At 49.8% G+C, this 18,973-nt stretch overlaps 1 protein-coding gene across 1 annotated transcript; it reads left to right on the forward strand.

The window, feature by feature from the left end:
• Positions 1-3,140: 3,140 nt before the first annotated feature.
• On the forward strand, positions 3,141-8,668 carry Prok1 (prokineticin 1). The gene is made up of 3 exons (XM_075979025.1): positions 3,141-3,212; positions 5,529-5,654; positions 8,549-8,668. The coding sequence occupies exons 1-3, from the start codon at positions 3,141-3,143 to the stop codon at positions 8,666-8,668; spliced, it is 318 nt and encodes a 105-aa protein (XP_075835140.1).
• The last annotated feature ends 10,305 nt before the right edge of the window (positions 8,669-18,973 follow it).

Consider the following 18,973-nt stretch of genomic DNA (forward strand, 5'->3'; position numbering starts at 1 on the left):
TAAAGGTGTGTGTTTCTATAACCTGGTCTGTAAGGCTGACCAGGGGGGCTATTTTTACTTTTTGATCTTCAGGCAAGCTTTATTTACTAAAATACAAATAAAATGCCCCTACGCTGTCCTCAGACACACCACACACACACACAGACACAGACACACACACACCCTCCCTCCTTTCCTCCCTCTCTCCCACCTGCCTTCCTCTTTTTCCGCGATCTGCACATATACCCTCTATTTCACACAAACCCTCTACTGCATATTACCGGCTCCCCACCAGCCTCTATCATGTCTGCAGATGCGTAGAAATTTGCTAAGGGTTTGCCCAACACACCTCCTCTGCCAGCTCTCTTCTGTCATAAGGGAACCCATATTTTTAGCCCTGTCCATCATTTCCCCTAGTCCCTCCCACTTGCTTCTCACTTCACTCCACCTCCATCTCCTTGCCTTGGAGTCCTCCAGGTGCCCAGCCGAGTTCCTCCACTTACCTTTTCACTCCGCATCTGTCAGCCACATGGTAGCCCTGATTGCAATAAGAGGGTTACCCTCAGCACATCTGATGCCCTGCCTTGCAGTTTCAGGGTCCGACATGGGGGAGGGCCACAGAGAGTGCTTGGTTAATTGAGTTTCTGAGGAAAGAAACAATGTCACATCTTGCTAAAGCTCCCAGGGTCTCTTCTGAGAGTTCTACCAAGTCACGAGCTGTCCCTCAAGCCTCACGCTTCAAGCAGTCTCTTCTTCAAGCCCTGCCACCCAAGGGGGAGGGCACACTTTCAGTCTGTGCCACTGCTTTATATCGAGTTCCCTGTGACAGTTTCTTCATGGTAATTGTGCCTTCTGGGAAGGAACTAGGGGGTTTGGTGAGAACTGGAGGGCCTCAGAAAACTGGGTCCTGGGGGCTGGAGAGATGGCTCAGTGGTTAAGAGCCCTGACTGCTCTTCCAAACGTCCGAGTTCAATTCCCAGCACCCACATGGTGGCTCACAACCATCTGTAATGAGATTTGGTGCCCTCTTCTGGCCAGCAAGCAGATATGCAGGCAAAACACTGTATACATAATAAATGGATCTTTAAAAAAAAAGAAGAAAAAACTGGGTCTCCAAGGATTAGCAGTATCCTTAAGTTCGTGACACTAGCAAGTAATCAGGTTCAAAGTTGGTGTGTTTGCCTGGGGCAGTGCTGGTGACCAGCCATGGTGTCCAGGCCCACTGGGATTCTTTTCTCACTGGTCATGGATGCCGGCTGACATTTCTGTGTGAGAATCCTATTTCCACAAGACACTTTGAGAAAATGACATTGTGGATGAATGGACCACAGGTGGTGTTTTCCACTTAATGTTTCCTATGCCAACATGAAGGACCCTGGAAAATTCTGCAGAAAGAAACTCGTTAGGTAGGTGTATTCAGTGTTCCCCAAGTCTCTGACCATGGAAAACAATCATCTATGTAATGCCCGTAGACTGAGTACCTTGTCTCTGAAATCCTTGAGACCTAGGGTGTCCTAGGTTTGAGGGTCACCTTCCTAATTCAGAATATTTACATATACCCAATGGTATATCTTGGATGGGGCATAAGTCTAAACTTGAATTCTGTCTGTGTCACGAGCACCTTACCCACATAGCCTAAAGGCAAGTTTCAGTATTTTAAGTGACTTCTTGTGCATGCAGCAAGGCTCCACTGTGTAGAATTCTCCACATGCAACATTACGTCAGGAAGTCCTCCACTTTGGAGATGTCTAGATTTTAGAGATTTGGGTTAGGCATGCTCGCCTTGTATTAATATACTACAAAGCACACCTTGGAAAAAATAGCTTTTATTATTGTGCAGAGAAGATGGATGATCTAACAAAGGATCCAACCGTGTCTCTCTGGTCTGTTCGTAGGTCGGGACCAGGGGCTTCCCTTCAGCGAGGACGGCTATGCTCTGAGCCCACTGTGTGTTTGCTCACAGATAAGGCTACTCTCATGCTCACCCCATGCTACAGGAAGAACACCAACATGGCTTCTTTCGGCCACAGCCTAGCCCAGGTTCATGTCTCTACAGGATACTTCCAGGGTGGAGCCTGTGTGCTTCCTTATCTTCTTGGTTCCTGTCCCAGGGATGTTTGCTGCTGTATGAGTTACCTTTCTACTGCCGACGGAAGCAACAGAAGGGAAGAAGGTTTTATTTCAGCTCATGGCTTGGGTGCACAGCCCATCATGACAGGGAGATCACGGAGGCAGGAGCACTTGGTGGTAGGTGACAAAGCACAGGGAGGTGAAAACTGGTGAAAACCAGTGCTCAACTGGTTTTGTCCTTGGTCTGAATCTGTAGCTCATGGCATTCCATTCACAACTATGGTGGGTCTACCCTCCTTGATTCCCTTTTTCTGGAACAATCCTTAGAGACATACCCAGAGGTGTGTTTCCATAGTGATTCTGAACCCAATCAATTAGACAGCCAAGACTCACTCACCAGCCCACAGGTATTTGTCTAGAGCCCGTTAGAGAGCAGACCCGCCTGCATATCGTGAGAAGCAGTAACATCGTGGATGTAATTTTCCTTGCTGTATTCTGTCTCCACTTTGGGAATTTTAACCTTTTAGAGGTCAGGAAGAGATGCCACCTCAACCTCTGTCTTCTCAGCCACCTCTGTGCTGAATCCAGGGTATATGCCAACTCAAAGCTTGACCATTTAAGTGTGAGAGCATAAACATGTAGGCTGCATGGTTCAGTGTGGGTGAGAGGAAATCAATGTTGCAAATCTCCTAATTCAGGGGACTAAAGCCATTCCCCTGACCCAAGCAGCGAAGAATGATGCAGAGACAGAAATGGATAGCAAGCGAATTGCATGCCACTGTCGGAAGCGCGGTGCTCCCGGAAGAGTTAGAGCAACTGTCAAAGTCCCCCGATGTGTCCATTTTTATCAGTTCTGATGGTGATGCAATGCTGTTAGAGAATCAGGTCTCATCTTCGCTTCTGAGCTCATCTGAATAATGCTGGAGAGGGGAGGGAGGAGCGGGATGAGACAGCCCTGGACCCGACTGTATAAATTTGAAAGAGGTAAGGGCGGGACAGCCTGGCCTTCTCAGCTTGCCCAGTGCAAGGCAGGGTGGAAGGAGATTAGAGGCACCGGAGTGGGCAAGTGTTTGTCTTCACCCCAACTGATCATGAGAGGTACCGTGCAAGTCTTCATCGTGTTCCTTCTAGCAACTGTGTCCCACTGTGCAGTGATCACAGGGGTAAGTTTCTAGTCTTTTCCATAGGCTTGGGTTGGGGGCTGATATCAGGGTTCTGCACGGACTGTGAACTGAGAATCAGGAAGGCGCTGCTGCTCCAATTCACCTAAAGCAGAGGGATTTGGGAGGTGCCTGGGAGTGGGGATGCATATAATCTGCAGATGGGTCAGACTTCACTCTGATAGAGTTGGGTCTTGAGAAGTTGTATTTAAATATAAGATTGTTTAAAGTACATTGGGAGGAGGGCACTGGGATTTTGACATCGAGTCTTTAGTATAATGAAAATTCTTTGCAGCGTGCCATAGGAAGTTCTTTTACAAGATGGATTCGTTCCCCCTTCCAAGTCCCATTTGTCTTGTGTACACCTTGGTTTCAATCTACGTCTGGCCCTCTTGTCCATGTTATTCCAGAGCGTGCTGGTGAGGCTCAGGGCAGAAGCACAGAGTCCCGCATCAGGTCTACTTTTGCTGTTAGGAAGAGTGCGCCAAACACCCTTTATCCTTTAGTGGGTCCCTAGGGCAAGATGGGTGCCACCAACACCTCCTCTCACCCTTTAGTGGGTCCCCAGGGGAAGATGCAGAGAGGTCTGGGGGTGGTGAGGCACCCCTTAATAAAGAACACAAAGAGAGAAGGATTGCGTTAGTCCAATGCAATGAATGAATGGGGTGAATTATGGCCAGATGAACACTTGGTCAGAACAGTGTTGGGGGGAAGGAATCTGGGAGTGCTCAGCTCCCCCATTTCCCATGTCCCTTTGATGTTTCTCTTCTGACTCCAGAAAGACACCAGGTCCTTGAAAAAGTTTTTACAGCCCAAAAAACATCTCCGCCCATGCAATAATCCAAATCAGACCAAATCCAACCAAATTAGAAAAAGCCCAGGTTTAATGGATGCCAGTGTTCCCGAGTGGCCCCCCCCATGGATGGAGACAGGAAGGAAGACCAGAAAAACCATGGAGAGGGGAAAGGAAGACCGGGAAGACCATGTGTTCGTTCTCTGGGTGGCAGTTTAAGTAGCTTGTGGGAATGGTCTTGAGCCTCTCTGGGGAGGGGTCACCTCTTGGTGGGCTTTCTTGGAGGTGGAGTCTGGACTGTAGCAACTCTCAGGGCAAGGGGCTTGGGATGGAAAGTTTCACCCAAACACTTCAGACTCCTTGGATATAGGGGTGCTCAAGGGCTGGGGTGAAGCCTGGATCCAAACATTCCAGACTCTTTGGGTATAAGGATGTTAGGGGCTGAGGTGACGCTTTCAACCAAACGGTCCTGATCTCTCCACACTCCCTTGCACCTTAGATGATGACAATCCAGGCTGTAGGTCCCAACCTCCCAGAGTGCCATGCCTGCCACCTGTCAGGAGAGAAGAGTCCGGGAGGGACCCTACTTCCCTCACCCTCAATGTTCAGGGTGCTGGCTTAGGTGTGAGCCGTGCCCCTGCTGGGTTAGAGAGTAATTGCTGGTGACTGCCACCTGTACCTTCTCTGGTGGCATCCTGACCTCCTCACCTGGAAAAGTCTGGAGCTTCCGACTCCTGTCATGGCCCACGCTGGCAGCCTGAAGGTGTTCTGTGGTTTCCTACTGGAGAAAAATGAAACTCAGCTTCCAACTTCAACTCTGAAGCCACTTGACCTCTGTGCCCTGTGGCCAGGTTGGCTATTTCTCCATTAGGCCCTACTTGCTTTCTTGGCTCTGGCTCTGGGGTAAAGTGTGCTTGTTTGACATTTCCTTATATAGGCATTAACCCAGCAGGTCCAAGCAGCCCAAATCAGAAGGATTCGTGTCAGGAGCCCAGAGAGGCCAGCAGAGAAACATTGGGGGAGATACCTGTCCACCAGGCTCCTGTGGGTTAGGTGGTGGGAGACATGCAGAGAGGCAACTGATAAATGCCTTCTGGAGGACAAAGATTCTCCCCTGAGATAACTCAGCAATGGTCATTCAGGGCTTTGGACCACCAAGGATTCCCTCACCTTCCCTTCCCTCCCCTCCCCTCCCCTCCCCTTCCCTCCCCTCTCCTCTCCTCCCCAGGGAGTTCTAGTTCAGTCAATTGTGCTGCTGTTGACTGATATTTGAAAAGCCGAGTCTTTTAACAGGCCTTTTCTGGGGTGGGGACTGCCTTGCCTCTGAGTTGGGCTGGTTCCCCAGGTTGAGGTCGAGTACTTTGCTAAGACCCAGTGTCCTGCCAAGCAGTGGTGTTTCAGCTGTGAGTCCTGTTAATCCAGGGCTCTTAGTCACTTCCTCCAGACCCTGCCACAGATGGCTTAGCATTCCTTTTCCTTTTTCCTTTGGGTGGCACTAACAGGCTGTCCCCCTCTCTCTCCTGTAGGCCTGTGAACGAGATGTCCAGTGTGGAGCAGGTACCTGCTGTGCTATCAGCCTGTGGCTGCGGGGCCTGCGGTTGTGCACCCCACTGGGTCGGGAAGGAGAGGAGTGCCACCCAGGAAGCCACAAGGTACTCTGCTGGCACTGCGTGGGCATGTGTGTGAATGAGCATGGGCATGCGTGTGGAGGGGCATGGGCATGCGTGTGAAGGGGCATGGGCATGCGTGTGGAGGGGCATGGGCATGCGTGTGGAGGGGCATGGGCATGCGTGTGGAGGGGCATGGGCATGCGTGTGGAGGGGCATGGGCATGTGTGTGAACGAACATGGGCCTGTGTGTGAAGGGGCATAGGTATGCATATGAACAGACATGGGTATGCATGTGAACGAGGATGGGCGTGTGCGTGCAGGGGCATTGGCAAGCAGGCAGGGATCTTGGAGCCTGGATCCAGCTTAGAGCAGGGAGTCTGAGGCTTCTGATGATGATATGCAGAAGATTAATACTGCTCCCTTCCAGTGGATCCAGCCTGACCCAAGGAAGGAAAGCAGACAGCCCTGGGGTTGCGGCTCCAGGCAGCAGCCTTACCTAGGCCTGCAGCTACTGTTTGGACACTGGTTTGGGTGGTAACATTGTCCACTTGTACCCTCTAGACAGGCTGGAGACACAGTTATAGTTTGACCTTTAAAGCATTCCTTAGCAAGCTGAGGAACTACAGCAGATCATGTGACTTGCTCAAGGAGCCGTCCTGACACAGCTGGGATTAGAATGGAGTTTTCTGAAGTCAACCAGAGTCCTAGGCTACTGGTAAAGGGTACAGCTTCCTTGTTTTTGTGGAATGGTGACACCAATCACACAAGCTGCTAGCCCTTCAGGCCAGCCACCCTTAGTTGTTATGTTTAATGGGAGCAGGGTAATTAACTCTGAAGTGATAGATTTCAAAAGATTATCAAATACCCTTTGCTTTTTGGAACAGAATCTAAGAACACAAAATGGCCCCCTATATGGTGTTGAGGCTACAGCAAAGAACTTTCTCGAAGAGGGATTTCTTCTCTGTGCCCTATGCAGCTAACTCTGGGCACAAGACAGCCAAGAGGCTCTCGGCTTTGGGAGGGTCAGGGATGTAGCTGCAAATTGTAGCCTCTGGAGGGTGGGGCCACTAAAGGGTAGCGGCTTTGCTGGACCTACAGCCACACCCAGTTCCCCTTAGCAGTCTTTCGGGGTCTGTGACTCCTCTGTACAAGCTCCAGTGCTCCCTGGAGTCAGAGATTCTTCCTGCCGCTGCCTCTTCCAATTCCCAAGGCCACCGATTTGTCCCTAACCACCTCGGGCTCAGGAAGCTGAAAGCTGAACGGCTCTGCCACCCTCATTGCCTTGGGCTATGAAAGATGGCTCAGAATGATTCACGCTCCCGATAAGGACATCAGCATTAACCAAAAACAAATGCCGAGCACTTCCTACAGGCTATTTGTCCTCAGTAAGTTTTCAATAAGTAAATGGTCTTAGTCTTTTTATAGCTATATAGTCAGATAGGAGCTATTAACCCATTTTATAGATGATAAAATCAAAGCACAGCCAGGGTAAATAGGTAGTCAGTTGTCACAGATATGGTAAACAGAAGGCCTGGGATTTGAACCCAGGTAGTCTGGACCAAGCCTCCTTATCACTCTATTTAAAACCCTCTGGGGGCTGGTGAGGTGATTCAGCAGGTAAAAGCACTTGCTATGAAAACACGGTGCTCCGAGTTCGAGTCCTGGAGCATATACAAAGGTGGAAGGACACAACAGACTTCCCAAGTTGTCCTCCTATCTCCACAGGCATGCTCTCCCTCACACATATAACACACGTATAAACAAATATCCTTTCAAATACTGGGGGAACCTTGGGTGTCCAGCGGTGCTCTTTGATGTGAGCCACTGGATAAAGAGGGTGTTTGTCCCTTCACAGCTATCTGTAGGCCCTGTCCTCAGAGCTGAGGATGCCAGGGGGTAAGCAGAGAGATTCAGTTACCAGAGGTGTGAGAGTGTTTGCAATCATGTGTGTGTGTGTGTGTGAGAGAGAGAGAGGGGGGGGGGAGGGAGAGAGGGAGAGACAGGGAGAGAGACAGAGACAGAGAGAGAGGGAGGGAGGGAAGAAGGGAGAGAGAGAGACGGAGAAAGAGAGAGACAGAGAGAAGGAGGGAGGGAGAGAGAGACAGGGAGGGAGGGAGGGAGAGAGAGAGACAGGGAGAAAGAGAGAGACAGAGAGAGAGGGAGGGAGAGAGAGACAGGGAGAAAGAGAGAGACAGAGAGAGAGAGGGAGGGAGAGAGAGACAGGGAGGGAGGGAGGGAGGGAGGGAGAGAGAGAGAGAGAGAGAGAGAGAGAGAGCAAGCATGCACATGGCCACAGGTGTTCTGAGTGCTAAGCGTCAGCCTTATATGGGTTCAAATCCTAGCTCCCCCAAGAATTAGCTGTGTGCCGTTGTAGTTGTCCCGCCGTTCGATCCCTCCAGGCCTTGGAGTGGTTGTCTGTAATCAACATTTTTTGTTGGCTGGGAGGAGACATTTGCAGGCCTTTCCTGTAGTAGGAGCTCGTTGGTGTAGCCAATGACATTTGGGGGTAACTTGCTGTGGGCGTGGTTTTCTCTGAGTACTGACCAGATACAACTAAGGAGAGGGCCACAGGCTCACTCTCCAGCAAGCTTTGTGGTTGGTCTGCATTGCAGCAGCTGGATTAGCAGCATCTGTATTCATGAGTTTGCTCTCCATTGCACCCCTAATACATTGGTAAAGAGACTTTTGTGGGTTCTCACTTCACCTGACGTTCACCGTGGACGGATCCCAAATGGCCCTGCTGGCATCCCGCCGGCTGACCGCTGCTTTCAGGAAAGTACCTGCTACTGCGTGTAGTGGCTCAGCATCTCGGGGTCAGTGGCTCAGCGCTCAGTAGCAGGTATCCTCAGTTTCTGGTCACCCACGAACATCATTGACTACACGGAGCTCTCACAACCCTTTCCTACGGCTGATGGACTGCTTCCTTCTCTCTCTAGATCCCTTTTTCTAGGAAACGCCAGCACCACACCTGTCCTTGCTCACCCAGCCTCCTGTGCTCCAGGTTCCTGGATGGCAGGTACCGCTGCTCCCGGGACTTGAAGAACTCCAACTTTTAGTCTGTCTGGGCTCAGAATCCCTATTGGGTGACCTCTTCTGCATTCCTTCGGTGTGATTTAGTTCCCTGCGACCGCTCCATTCCCCGCCCTGTCCACTGCAGATGTGTGAGCAGACAGGCACACCTTCTACCACGGAATAGTCCACGGGTGTTTACAGAGGAGGCTGTGACCTTGAGAAGCTGGCCAGCCCCACGAAGTTGTGATGCTGCATTCCTCCCAGTTGTCTGTCCCGTCCTGCATGCACCTTATCCCTAAATCACAGCCTCCTGGGCACTGGCCCTGGGGTGCATCACTAAGTCACAGGTCCTGTGGGGGTGTGGACCAACTTGAGGAGTGTTCATCTTTCTTTCACTGACTAGCTCCTTACTGTAGGACCGTAGGTACAAAGTCAGCTTTTCTCAGGGCAAGAAGACTTTAGGGTCTCTTTGAACTAGGGGTGAGAGGCAGTTCAGAGGGTTCTGGGTATGTGTGTATTGGGGGTCTGCTAGGAAGAGCTGGGAGGGTGGAGAAGCTCCCTTGAGGAGACTTAGCACAGGCCTACTTCAACTCTCAGAGCTGAAATTTAGTCCCTTTGGGTTTATGTCAAATATTTGATCCCCGCTGGCCACATGTGCCCAGTGTTAGGTAATTTGTGTCAGCAAGGGAGCTGGCAAGGCCTTGAGCCTGAATCCAGGCCTGGGAGCTTTCTCCATAGGAAGGTTGCTGGTACAGCCGGAGTTCTTAGTCTGGATACAGGGTGTCCAACAACACTCTGACAAAAGTTGCCTTTTACAAAGTTCCTAATGGGGCAATCAAGTTGCAACAACAAAATCTCCTTTAAAGTAAGCTGGCAATTCTGTCTTGGGCCGCATTCACAGCTATCCAAAAAACCCTAAAAGAATGTAGAATGTGGGCGACCACGTGTCGGAACTACTCCGTTTCTTAGAAGCCAAGGAGATTTCACTGCAGTTTCTAAGACCCTGGTTCCTCTCCTCACCCACTTCTCTGCTCAATCCTTACTCCAGAACCCATGAGTCCGGGCCTTGGCCAGCACAGGACCGTTCTGTGCCCTTGTCCCCCTGCTCTGTTGACCTGCATAGACGTTCCTGCATAGACGTTCCTGCATTCATCCCACAGACTCTTTCCCTCTGGGCTCCAGGCCCAGGTCTAGCTGTAAAGTTCCTTTCCAAGTCAATGGTCCCATGATCCTCCTTGTTTCCCGGATCTCCAGGTTCCACTGACTGCCCTTGGGTATTGACCTCCAGCTTGTGTCCCTCCCTGCTCACAGAGCAACCCTGAGAGCAGTGGGCAGCAGTCAGTGCCTCGGATGCCTCAGAAACAAGACGCTGGGGTGCCCTAAGGCTCTCCCTAGTACAGCGCCATGTTGCCCTTCTGTCCTAGCCTCAGAGCAGGCCACCTGCAGACTCATAGGGTGAACCAACAATTTAACATGGCAGCACTCATTTTCATGTTTAATGTAATAATTTTGAGGAATGAGGAATGACCCCCTGCCTCACTTCTCGGCTGTGGCAAGGACAAACAGCGGAGAGATTTGGAGGCTTAGGAAAATGTATTCTTTACATTCAGTAATATGCGCTTCAGAATTATGGCTATACAAAACTCCCTATAAAGACAGTATGCCCCTAACATAAATGTACTCTAGAAGAATAAGGTCAGGTAAAGTTGACAGACCCTTTCAAGATCCATCCACAACTTCACTGACTGTCCTTAGGCCCAAATCGGTCTTCTTCAACCACTGGTGTCTGGTGCCCTCTCGTGGGAAAAATGGAAGTAGCAGGCGCTTGCAGGCGAAAAGAGGACAGGGTGCTTCCAGAAAATAGAGGCTGAGTTCTTCAGACATACTGTGCTTTGGATTCCACTGGAGGTCCAGAACAACGCTTAAACAGAAGCCTGCCTCCGGAATGGCCACAAGAACAATGTTTCATTAATACTCGGGCTCTGCCCCACCTTAGAAGAGGCTTTGGAAGCGGCTACCCCCTCCCTGCGGGAGTTTAGGCCACTTGCCGCGCGTTCCCTGCTCGTAGATTCCCTAGAGAGAGCAGATGTGGATAAGTTCACCCTTCGCCTGTCAACCCCGAAGATGTAGTAGGGTCAGCAGAGCCGCCTTTGAGGCTCCTTCAGCACCTGGGCTCCTCCTCATCGCAGCTACTCCTTTAACTATTGTTCCCATCATCTCCACAGGTCTCTAGGTAGCCAGGGGCTAGAGATCTCGCCCCTCCAGGACAAGAGGGCCAGGCACAGAAGGGCAGAGTGTCCGGGGACGTACACTGCTGTCAGGTCTGCTGGCAGAGCCTCCTCTGCTGTTCAGTGTGGAACCCCCTCAGTGTGGTCCTTAGCGTTCTGAGTGAGATCCGTGTAAACGCTGGTTAGCTACTGTCCTGCATGATTATCACTGCTGATGAAGGGATTCCTGCAGGCAATGACCAGGGTGGGACCCAAGGAGGAACAAGAGGCTTCTCAGCCTGAAGAGAAAGATCACAGAGGGGAGAGCGGCTGCAGGGCTGGACACTGGTTCAGAGTTGAGCCTACAGAGTGGACCCAAATGATTGACCCAAATCAGCTCTCAGACCAGCCCCAAGAGTCAACACTGAGGCTTTGTTTGAAATCTATAAAAATAACAATAGCAGACCCTGCCTTGTAGATAAAGAAGCACACGCTGGCCTGGGGCACACTCTGGGTGTCTTCAGGGACATTTTCTCAGACCAGGGATTGGCAATGATAGCAAAGAACTGCCCTGGTACAAATAGGTCCTTTTCATTCTGGATGAGTAGATAAGATATCCAAACATGGACTATTTCTCAGCCCTAAAGAGAAACAAGGTACATACCTGCTTAATAGCATAACAGAAATCACTGGATGACAGAGTGTGTCATAGAAGGCCACCTTTGCACAATTTCATTTATGGGAAATGTCTACAGCAGGCAATCCCACAGATAGAGAAAGCTGGTCACAGTTGGCTAGAAATAGGGTAGGGTGAAGGCAGAAAAATGTGGAGTTAAGGGGTTCAGGGTTCTTTAGGGGGTGACAAGAATGTTCTAAAATTAAACCGAGGAGGTGGTTGTATAACAGTCAATATCTCCAGCATCACTGGAGTGTGCAGTTTATGAGGGTAGAGGATGTGCTGAATGAATTATAGCACGGTAAAGCTAATTTTAGAAACTTTGATTGACAGCTAGGACTGTAACAGAGAGAAACTCTGTCTCGATAAAAAAAACAACAAACAAACTAAACAGAAAAACTGAAAAACCTTTAAGATCCCCAAAGTTGACAAGAGAAAGGAGGAGAGGAACAGCATCCCCCTGCAGGAAGGATCGGGTGTGGTGTGGTGAGACTCTCAGAATCTCCTGTTGGGGAAGGTGGGCAGTGTGTGTTGCAAAATGGCTTGATTGCCCTCCAAACAGGAATAACCATTTTCTAATGGTTAAGTAACACTCAGGTTGTGGTGGGAAGGAGAATAAGAACCTCATTCACTAAAGCTACATAGAGCATCTTGTAACGCAAGCTACATAGAGTCACCGTCCAAACCCTGGGGGTTCTTCATGTGAATTCTGCCAGCTGGGGTTCAAGCATATTAAAAAGTGCGTCTGCATTGAACATGTGTGCCTGTTCTCATTGTTCTCTGAACAGTACATGGGACTGTGCGGCGCTGTGCTGTGTTAGGTTTTGTAAGTGTCCTAGGAAGGGTTAAGCCTGTGGGAGGACGTACATAGGCACACATCAATCCCATGCTGTTTTTTGTAAGGGACTTGAGCACCCTCAGGTTTTGCTATCCACTGGGGTCTTGGAACAATCTTCTGTGGTTTCCAAGGGATGTTGCTATCTTGCCTCGTACTGGGAATCTGTGGCTTTCTACCCCAGGCAATGTCTTTTTTTAAAAAATATTTATGTATTTATTATGTACACAATATTCTGTCTGTGTGTATCTCTGTAGGCCAGAAGAGGGCACCAGACCTCATTACAGATGGTTGTGAGCCACCATGTGGTTGCTGGGAATTGAACTCAGGACCTTTGGAAGGGCAAGCAATGCTCTTAACCACTGAGCCATCTCTCCAGCCCCCAAGCAATGCCTTGAATGGAAGTTTTGATGCTGCAGAGTTCACATGAGATCAGTAGCACAAAAGCACTAGCCTATGCTTGGTAGGGCAGGGCAGGGTTCCAGTTTGTTGTGACTGTGGTGTCTTTAAATGAATACAAGGGTTGTTTTCCCCTTCCCTGCACTGCCCGGCTCGCCTTGGCAGGAGCAGAGAATCTGATACACAGTTAATGGGCATCAAGTCCACTCTGGAGTCCTGGGATTGTTTGTACCCTGTTAGAATAACACCGTGCATGGCGAGCCCTGGGCAGGGACAAGGCTATGATATATGAAGCATATCCTCTCTCACCCTGCTTCCCAGCTGGGGCTGTGTAGCCCCAGAAGCCCAGAGCCATTAGACCACGGAAGCACACAAATTTCACATGAGTGAGAGTGAGCTCCCCTGAATGACTTGCCCTTCAACACATGTAAAGAAAAGGCCACATGTCTCCACTCCGTGCAGATAGCACTGCTCCAATCTTCCCTATCTCTCCTGCTCGTCTGGGGAGAATAGCATAAGGCTTGGGTCCTGGGAAGATCATGTAGCCCAGGTCACACTATCACGCTAGGCATGCGACTCAATATCCATCTCCCTGAAAGTTCTCTCTCTCTCTCTCTCTTTCTCTCTCTCTCTCTCTCTCTCTCTCTCTCTCTCTCTCTCTCTCTCTCTCTCTGGTAGCCCCAACTATCTTGGAACTCATTTATGTAGTCCAGATGGGCCTCACACTTATGGCAATCCTCCTGCCTCTGCCTCTCAAATGCCGGGATTGCAGGTGTGACCCCTGCGTCAGCCTAGGCTGGCTGCCTAGGCAGGGAGATGCACTGATGGACAAGGAGCTGTGAACATGCTCTGACAGAGAGCCAGAGAAGAGCCCTGAAATCTGTCACAAGAGCAAAGCCCAAAGGTGAAGTAAATGAACAAGAGCTCCTGCCTCTTGGGGTTGCAGTGAAGATGAAATGGGAGTGTATGGAAATGCCCAGGTTGTCATCCACCACGTGGAAGCGGCATGAGATGGTCAGTTCTTCTTCTTCTTTATGAAGACATCTTGAAGAGTCAGCACTTGGCTCCTCAGCCCAGCCTCTGGGGATTTTTGTGCCACGCCCCTCCCTAAACCATGGGAGCTTGGAGGTCTATCCTGAGTAGAGGAAACCAAACAGCTGGGGAGGATGGGAAAGGTTTTGGGTGCATTTCAGGGGCCCCAAATCTGAAAGAACTTAGCAGCCAGAAACCCAGTGTTCATTCCTTGCCAAGTTCAAGTTCATGCACAGGTTCCCGATAATAGCTGTGATTAGAAGGGGATGTACGTGCTCGCCGTATCTCTGACCCCACCCTGGCATTTCCCAGATTGTGGGCAACTCTATCAGAACACATTCCTTGAACAGCCTCAGCTACTGTTTCCAGGTATGGCAAGCAGCACAGGGCGGATTCTGGGGTTAGCAGCAGGGTTCAGTTGCAATTACCAAGCCGCTCAATGAGCCCTCGAGCTGGGACTCCCATGTGGTACTTCAGTACCTTCTGCCTTCGTAGAAGCCTTACCTCAGCATGTCAGTCAACCCAACCGCTGGAGAAATCAACTTAGCAAGTAACAAGAAAATCGATGCTGAGGCAGCTGCCATTGGCTAAAACCCCGGTCTGTGCATGGACTGCGGCTTAAAACCAGCACAGCTGCTGGGCTAGCTCACTCCGGAAGGCCTGAGCTGTGCAAGTAGGAGGATGCGGATTTGATTTCCACGGTCAAACAACCAACAGCTGAGTGGTTACAGTGCTGGGGAATCAGAGTAGGCTGGCCGTTGGGGTTAGCTAGCCAGTCAGCCAGCCTAGCTGAATCAACAAGGTCCGGTAAAAGTGAGAAATCCTTCGGAAACAAAGTGGAAGGCAGGCATGGTGGGTTTGCGTTCACGCGGGACAACTGTGATTTACACCTTGGATCCCACAAGGTGGTGGGAGACAACCAACTCCTGAGAACTGTCCTTGAGCTTCCATGAGCACAATAGTGTACATGCACATGTGCATGCACACACACACAAAAAAAAAAGAAAAAAAATTAAAAATAAACAAGGCAAAAAGCAACTGAGAAAGATACTGTAATGGTCTGCTCTCTCCCTTTAAGAGACAAGCCATGCCTACTCCCTCTTCGGTCAGCTTCCAGCCTGAGTCCCTTCTCTCTCTCTCTCTCTCTCTCTCTCTCTCTCTCTCTCTCTCTCTCTCTCTCTCTCTCTCTCTCTCTGAGGCAGCTTCTGTCTCACTCCCTTCTCCCCCCTCTGTCTCTGCCTCTCTCTCTGCTCTTCTCCCCTTCTTCCCTTTTCCTTCCATAACCCACTAAATAACTATCCAACTCACTCTATATGGTGTGCCCATCCATCTGTCTCTCACCCACTGCATGGCTCCCTGCCTGGGACCAGCCACCTTTGGTCTCGTGGTGTACACATCTGTCTGTCTCTCCTCGTGGGACTGACTGCCCCGTGGAGGTCCCTCACCCACCACGCGACTCCCTGCTTGGGATTCACTGCCCCTAGTGGCCCACTGCAGCCACTTGAGGAACTGCGCCACCCTTGCCTGAGACTGGCTGCTCTCAGGACCCGCTGCCTGCTGCCTGTCACCACTTTGGCGTGGTCTCATGGCCCGCTGCCCCCTGCAGCCACGGGGGGATCTGCAGTATTTTACTTAAACCATAACAGATACCCCAAGTTTGACACTGGTCTCTACACACACACACACACAAACACATGTGAACCCCATATGAGTGCACACACATACATACACACACTAAGAAGTACCAGGATAGTAAAGAAAGAACGTGGCATGTACCTTCCTCCTCCTTGATGTTTGAGCTCATGTAGCCCAGGCTGGCCTCAAGCTCGCCATGTACCCCAGGTTGTCCTTTATGGCCAAGGATGACCTTGAACTTCTAATCCTTTTGTCTCTACTTCCCAAGTGCTGGGATTACAGGGGTGTGATAGCACATCTGGATTTCTTCTTTTCTTTAATATTTTAGACTTTACCCCAAATAGACCCATCCAGTATTTTATTTCTCATGGCAGCCCCCTCCAATCTGTGAACTGCCCCATGGAGCCAATTAATTCAGTTCTGGTGAAGACTGTGAGAGAGGCTGTTTCTAATCCCCACAGTGCAACAAGCCTTAGGTTCAAAGCACTTACGCCGGATGCCAGCTAGGAAGTTGAGAGGGAAACAAGCATTGTTATAAATTAATGCTGCTGGTGATTAATATTTGATATTTTTAACACATATTCATCTCAGGAGAAAGCCCTCCTTAGTTAGCATAGCTGAGCGGTGAGCAGTGTGTTCACTGGTGTGGACTTCCTGAGCCTCTTAGGTAAGGATCTCCAGAAGACAATAGGTACAGTCTAATGTCAGAGTCTCTGGTGTGCGAGGGCCCAGCCATATCTGCAGAGCTACAAGCACTTGTGGTTGGGCCTGTCCTCCACAGCCTCCCCGTCCCCATCCCTTCCTCTCTTGGAGAGCCAGCCCCCTAGTTGATTCTATCATGTCCTGGGGGCCCAAAGGCATTTCTTTAGTTTAGGTTTTGTTGAGGGCCCGTAGCTGGGTTGTTGGGGTAGGGATTTGGACTACCTATCTTATTTTGTCTGTGCAATAGAAAAGTTTATGCTTATTCTTGTTTCAAAGGTGCATGTTTGCTCCCAAATCCACATCTCTAGTGTTTCTTGGAAAATGGCAAACCCTGGAATCTCTGTTTTGGGCTGTCTTCATGGTGTACTCCCTCAGTTAAGTTCACAACATGAATTCTGCCAACCCCTGAGTGTGAGGGGGAGGGGTCTTACCTCTTCTAGGATTTTCTCACATTTTTTTCTCCAATATCTTGAAGCTGTCATTAGTAAGACCTTTGCCTCCTTGGTTAAATTTATTCTTTCTTTCTTCCTTCCTTCCTTCCTTCCTTCCTTCCTTCCTTCCTTCCTTCCTTCCTTCCTTCCTTTCTTTCTTTCTTTTTCTAAAAAGCTATTGTGAAAGGGATCTTTTTATTTCTTGATTTCTTTCTGGGCAAGTTCACTGTTGGTATAGAGAAAAGTTACTGCATTCTTGTGTATGTATGTGCAGGTGTACGTGTGTTCATATGAGTGAAGGTGCATACATATGTTTGGATGTGATGTACGTGTATGGACATGTATGTGGAAGCCTGAGGTCCACCTTGGGTCTTACTCCTCAGGACTCCACCTTGTTTTCTGAGACAGGATCTCTCATTGGCCTGAAACTCAATGAGTAGGCGTGGCTGCTGGTCAAAGGAGCTTCAGGGATTCACCTTTCTCCATTTCCCCAGTGCTGAGATTACAGGCACGAGCCACTGTGCCTCCATGCCCAGCTTTTTATGTGAGTGCTGGGGGTTGAACTCAAGTCCGTCATACTTGCTTGCAAACACTTTATTGACTGAGCTTTTCCCTGGTCCCCTGAGTTTTGTAGGTTGACTTCATGTCCTGATACTAAGACTTGGAGTACTCTGTTACACAAGAGTGCTCCCCACTCAGTGCTCCCACCTTGTCAGTGTTCCATGGCTGTGAAGAGACACCATAACCAAAGCAGTTCTGACAAGAGAAAGCATTTAACTGGGGGCCTACAGTTTCAGAGGTGAAGTCCGTTATCCCAGCAGGGAGGGAGCGTGGTATGGCAGGGATGGTGTGGACGTAGTTGAGATCTGTATCTTGTATCCTGATTTGCAGGCAGAGAGAAAGGAGAGGGAAACTGGGCTTTTGAAAATCTCAAAGCCTGCCTTCCTCTAACAAGGGCACCCCTCCTAATCCTTTTAATCCATTTTGAATAGTGCCTCTCCCTGACTACAAACCTATGGTGGGTATTCTTATTAAAACCACCACAGCACACTTGTCTCTCTGGTGATTTTTAGAGCAGAGGCTTTCAGTTCTCTGAATTTGACAGGACCGGCTAGGTTTGTCAGAGTAGCCTTTGTTATGTCAAGGTGTGTTCTAATAGTCTGAGTCTCTTCAGGACTTTCATCATGAAGAGATGTTGGTCTTTGTCCAAGCCCTTTCCTGTATCTGTTGAGATGTGTGTTTCTGTCCTTAAGCCTATTCATGTGCTGTGCTGTGTTCATTACATATGTTGAACCAATCTTGCCTCCCTGGAATGAAACCAACTTGATCATGCTGTATGATCTTCTCTGTGTGTTCCTAATTCAGTCTGCAAGTGTTTTGTCAAGAATTTTTGTTTCTACGGTATAAGGGATGTTAGCACTTGAAACCACATGACCGTATCAATATCATTGCTCTTCCTTTAGAAGAAGAGACTGAGGCATGGAGGGGGAAGGAAATAATTTGCCCATAGTCATAGCCCCATGTAGCTGGATTCAAGGCCACAATGGCCACACATGATTTTTCCTGCCACCTTGCAGTGTGTGTGTGTATATGTGTGTGTGTGTGTGTGTGTGTGTGTGTGTGTGTGTGTGTGTGTGTGTGTAGGGGCAGGGGGAGTATTCCTTTGAATTTCCTCTATTAGACCCACGTGGGCTCACTCTGTCTGTGTCTAATGCAGACTCATAGAAGATGTTTAAGAAACTGACCTCAGCTGGCTTTGTCCGTGCGGGAATTTGAGTGGAGAACTAAGCCTCGTGCTGAAGAAGGGGCGCCTTTGGGCCCCGAGTTGTTTCAGCCGCTTTCGTGAGTCCCCAGACGCGAGCCGTCTAGACCGAGGTGATAGGCCTTTGTGCCGTGCCAGGTCGAGAGTGCTCGCCTCTTATCATGGTCTGTCTTAAAAGCTTTTTTCTCGATGGTGGCTTACACCTGCAGATAACCTCTCGCAGTGGCGCTGTGCTCGGTGGGGCGGTGTTCCAGCGCACACTGGAATTTCCTCAGAGGGCTGCCAACTGCGCAAACAAATAAAAGACAAATAACACTAAGGGATCTTTGATTCTCGGTTTTGTGGTCGCCTTCTGGTGGGAGAGGTGGTTGCACCTAACACCGGTAGTCATTGTCCTTGAGAGGTTGTACTGGGTCAGGCTGGGCTGTTGGTAGCCTGGAGCCACAGTCAGCCCTTCCCCCACACCTTCCTGAAGGTGCTCCCTCAGAGGGTCTTAGTGCTGAATATCGCAGGTTGGGCCCACTGCACATACTGTGGCTGTCTCAAGGGGCGCCTGGAGGCTGAGAAGAAAGACTTGGAAGCAGTGTTAGTGTTCAGGACACTTCAGACCTACAGGCCCCTCTGAGTTTCTGTCTCCTCATCCTCAGTGTGCTGTGGAGACATTACCAGC

This window comes from Microtus pennsylvanicus, chromosome 7 (assembly GCF_037038515.1).
Source record: "Microtus pennsylvanicus isolate mMicPen1 chromosome 7, mMicPen1.hap1, whole genome shotgun sequence".
Classification (NCBI taxonomy): domain Eukaryota; kingdom Metazoa; phylum Chordata; class Mammalia; order Rodentia; family Cricetidae; genus Microtus; species Microtus pennsylvanicus.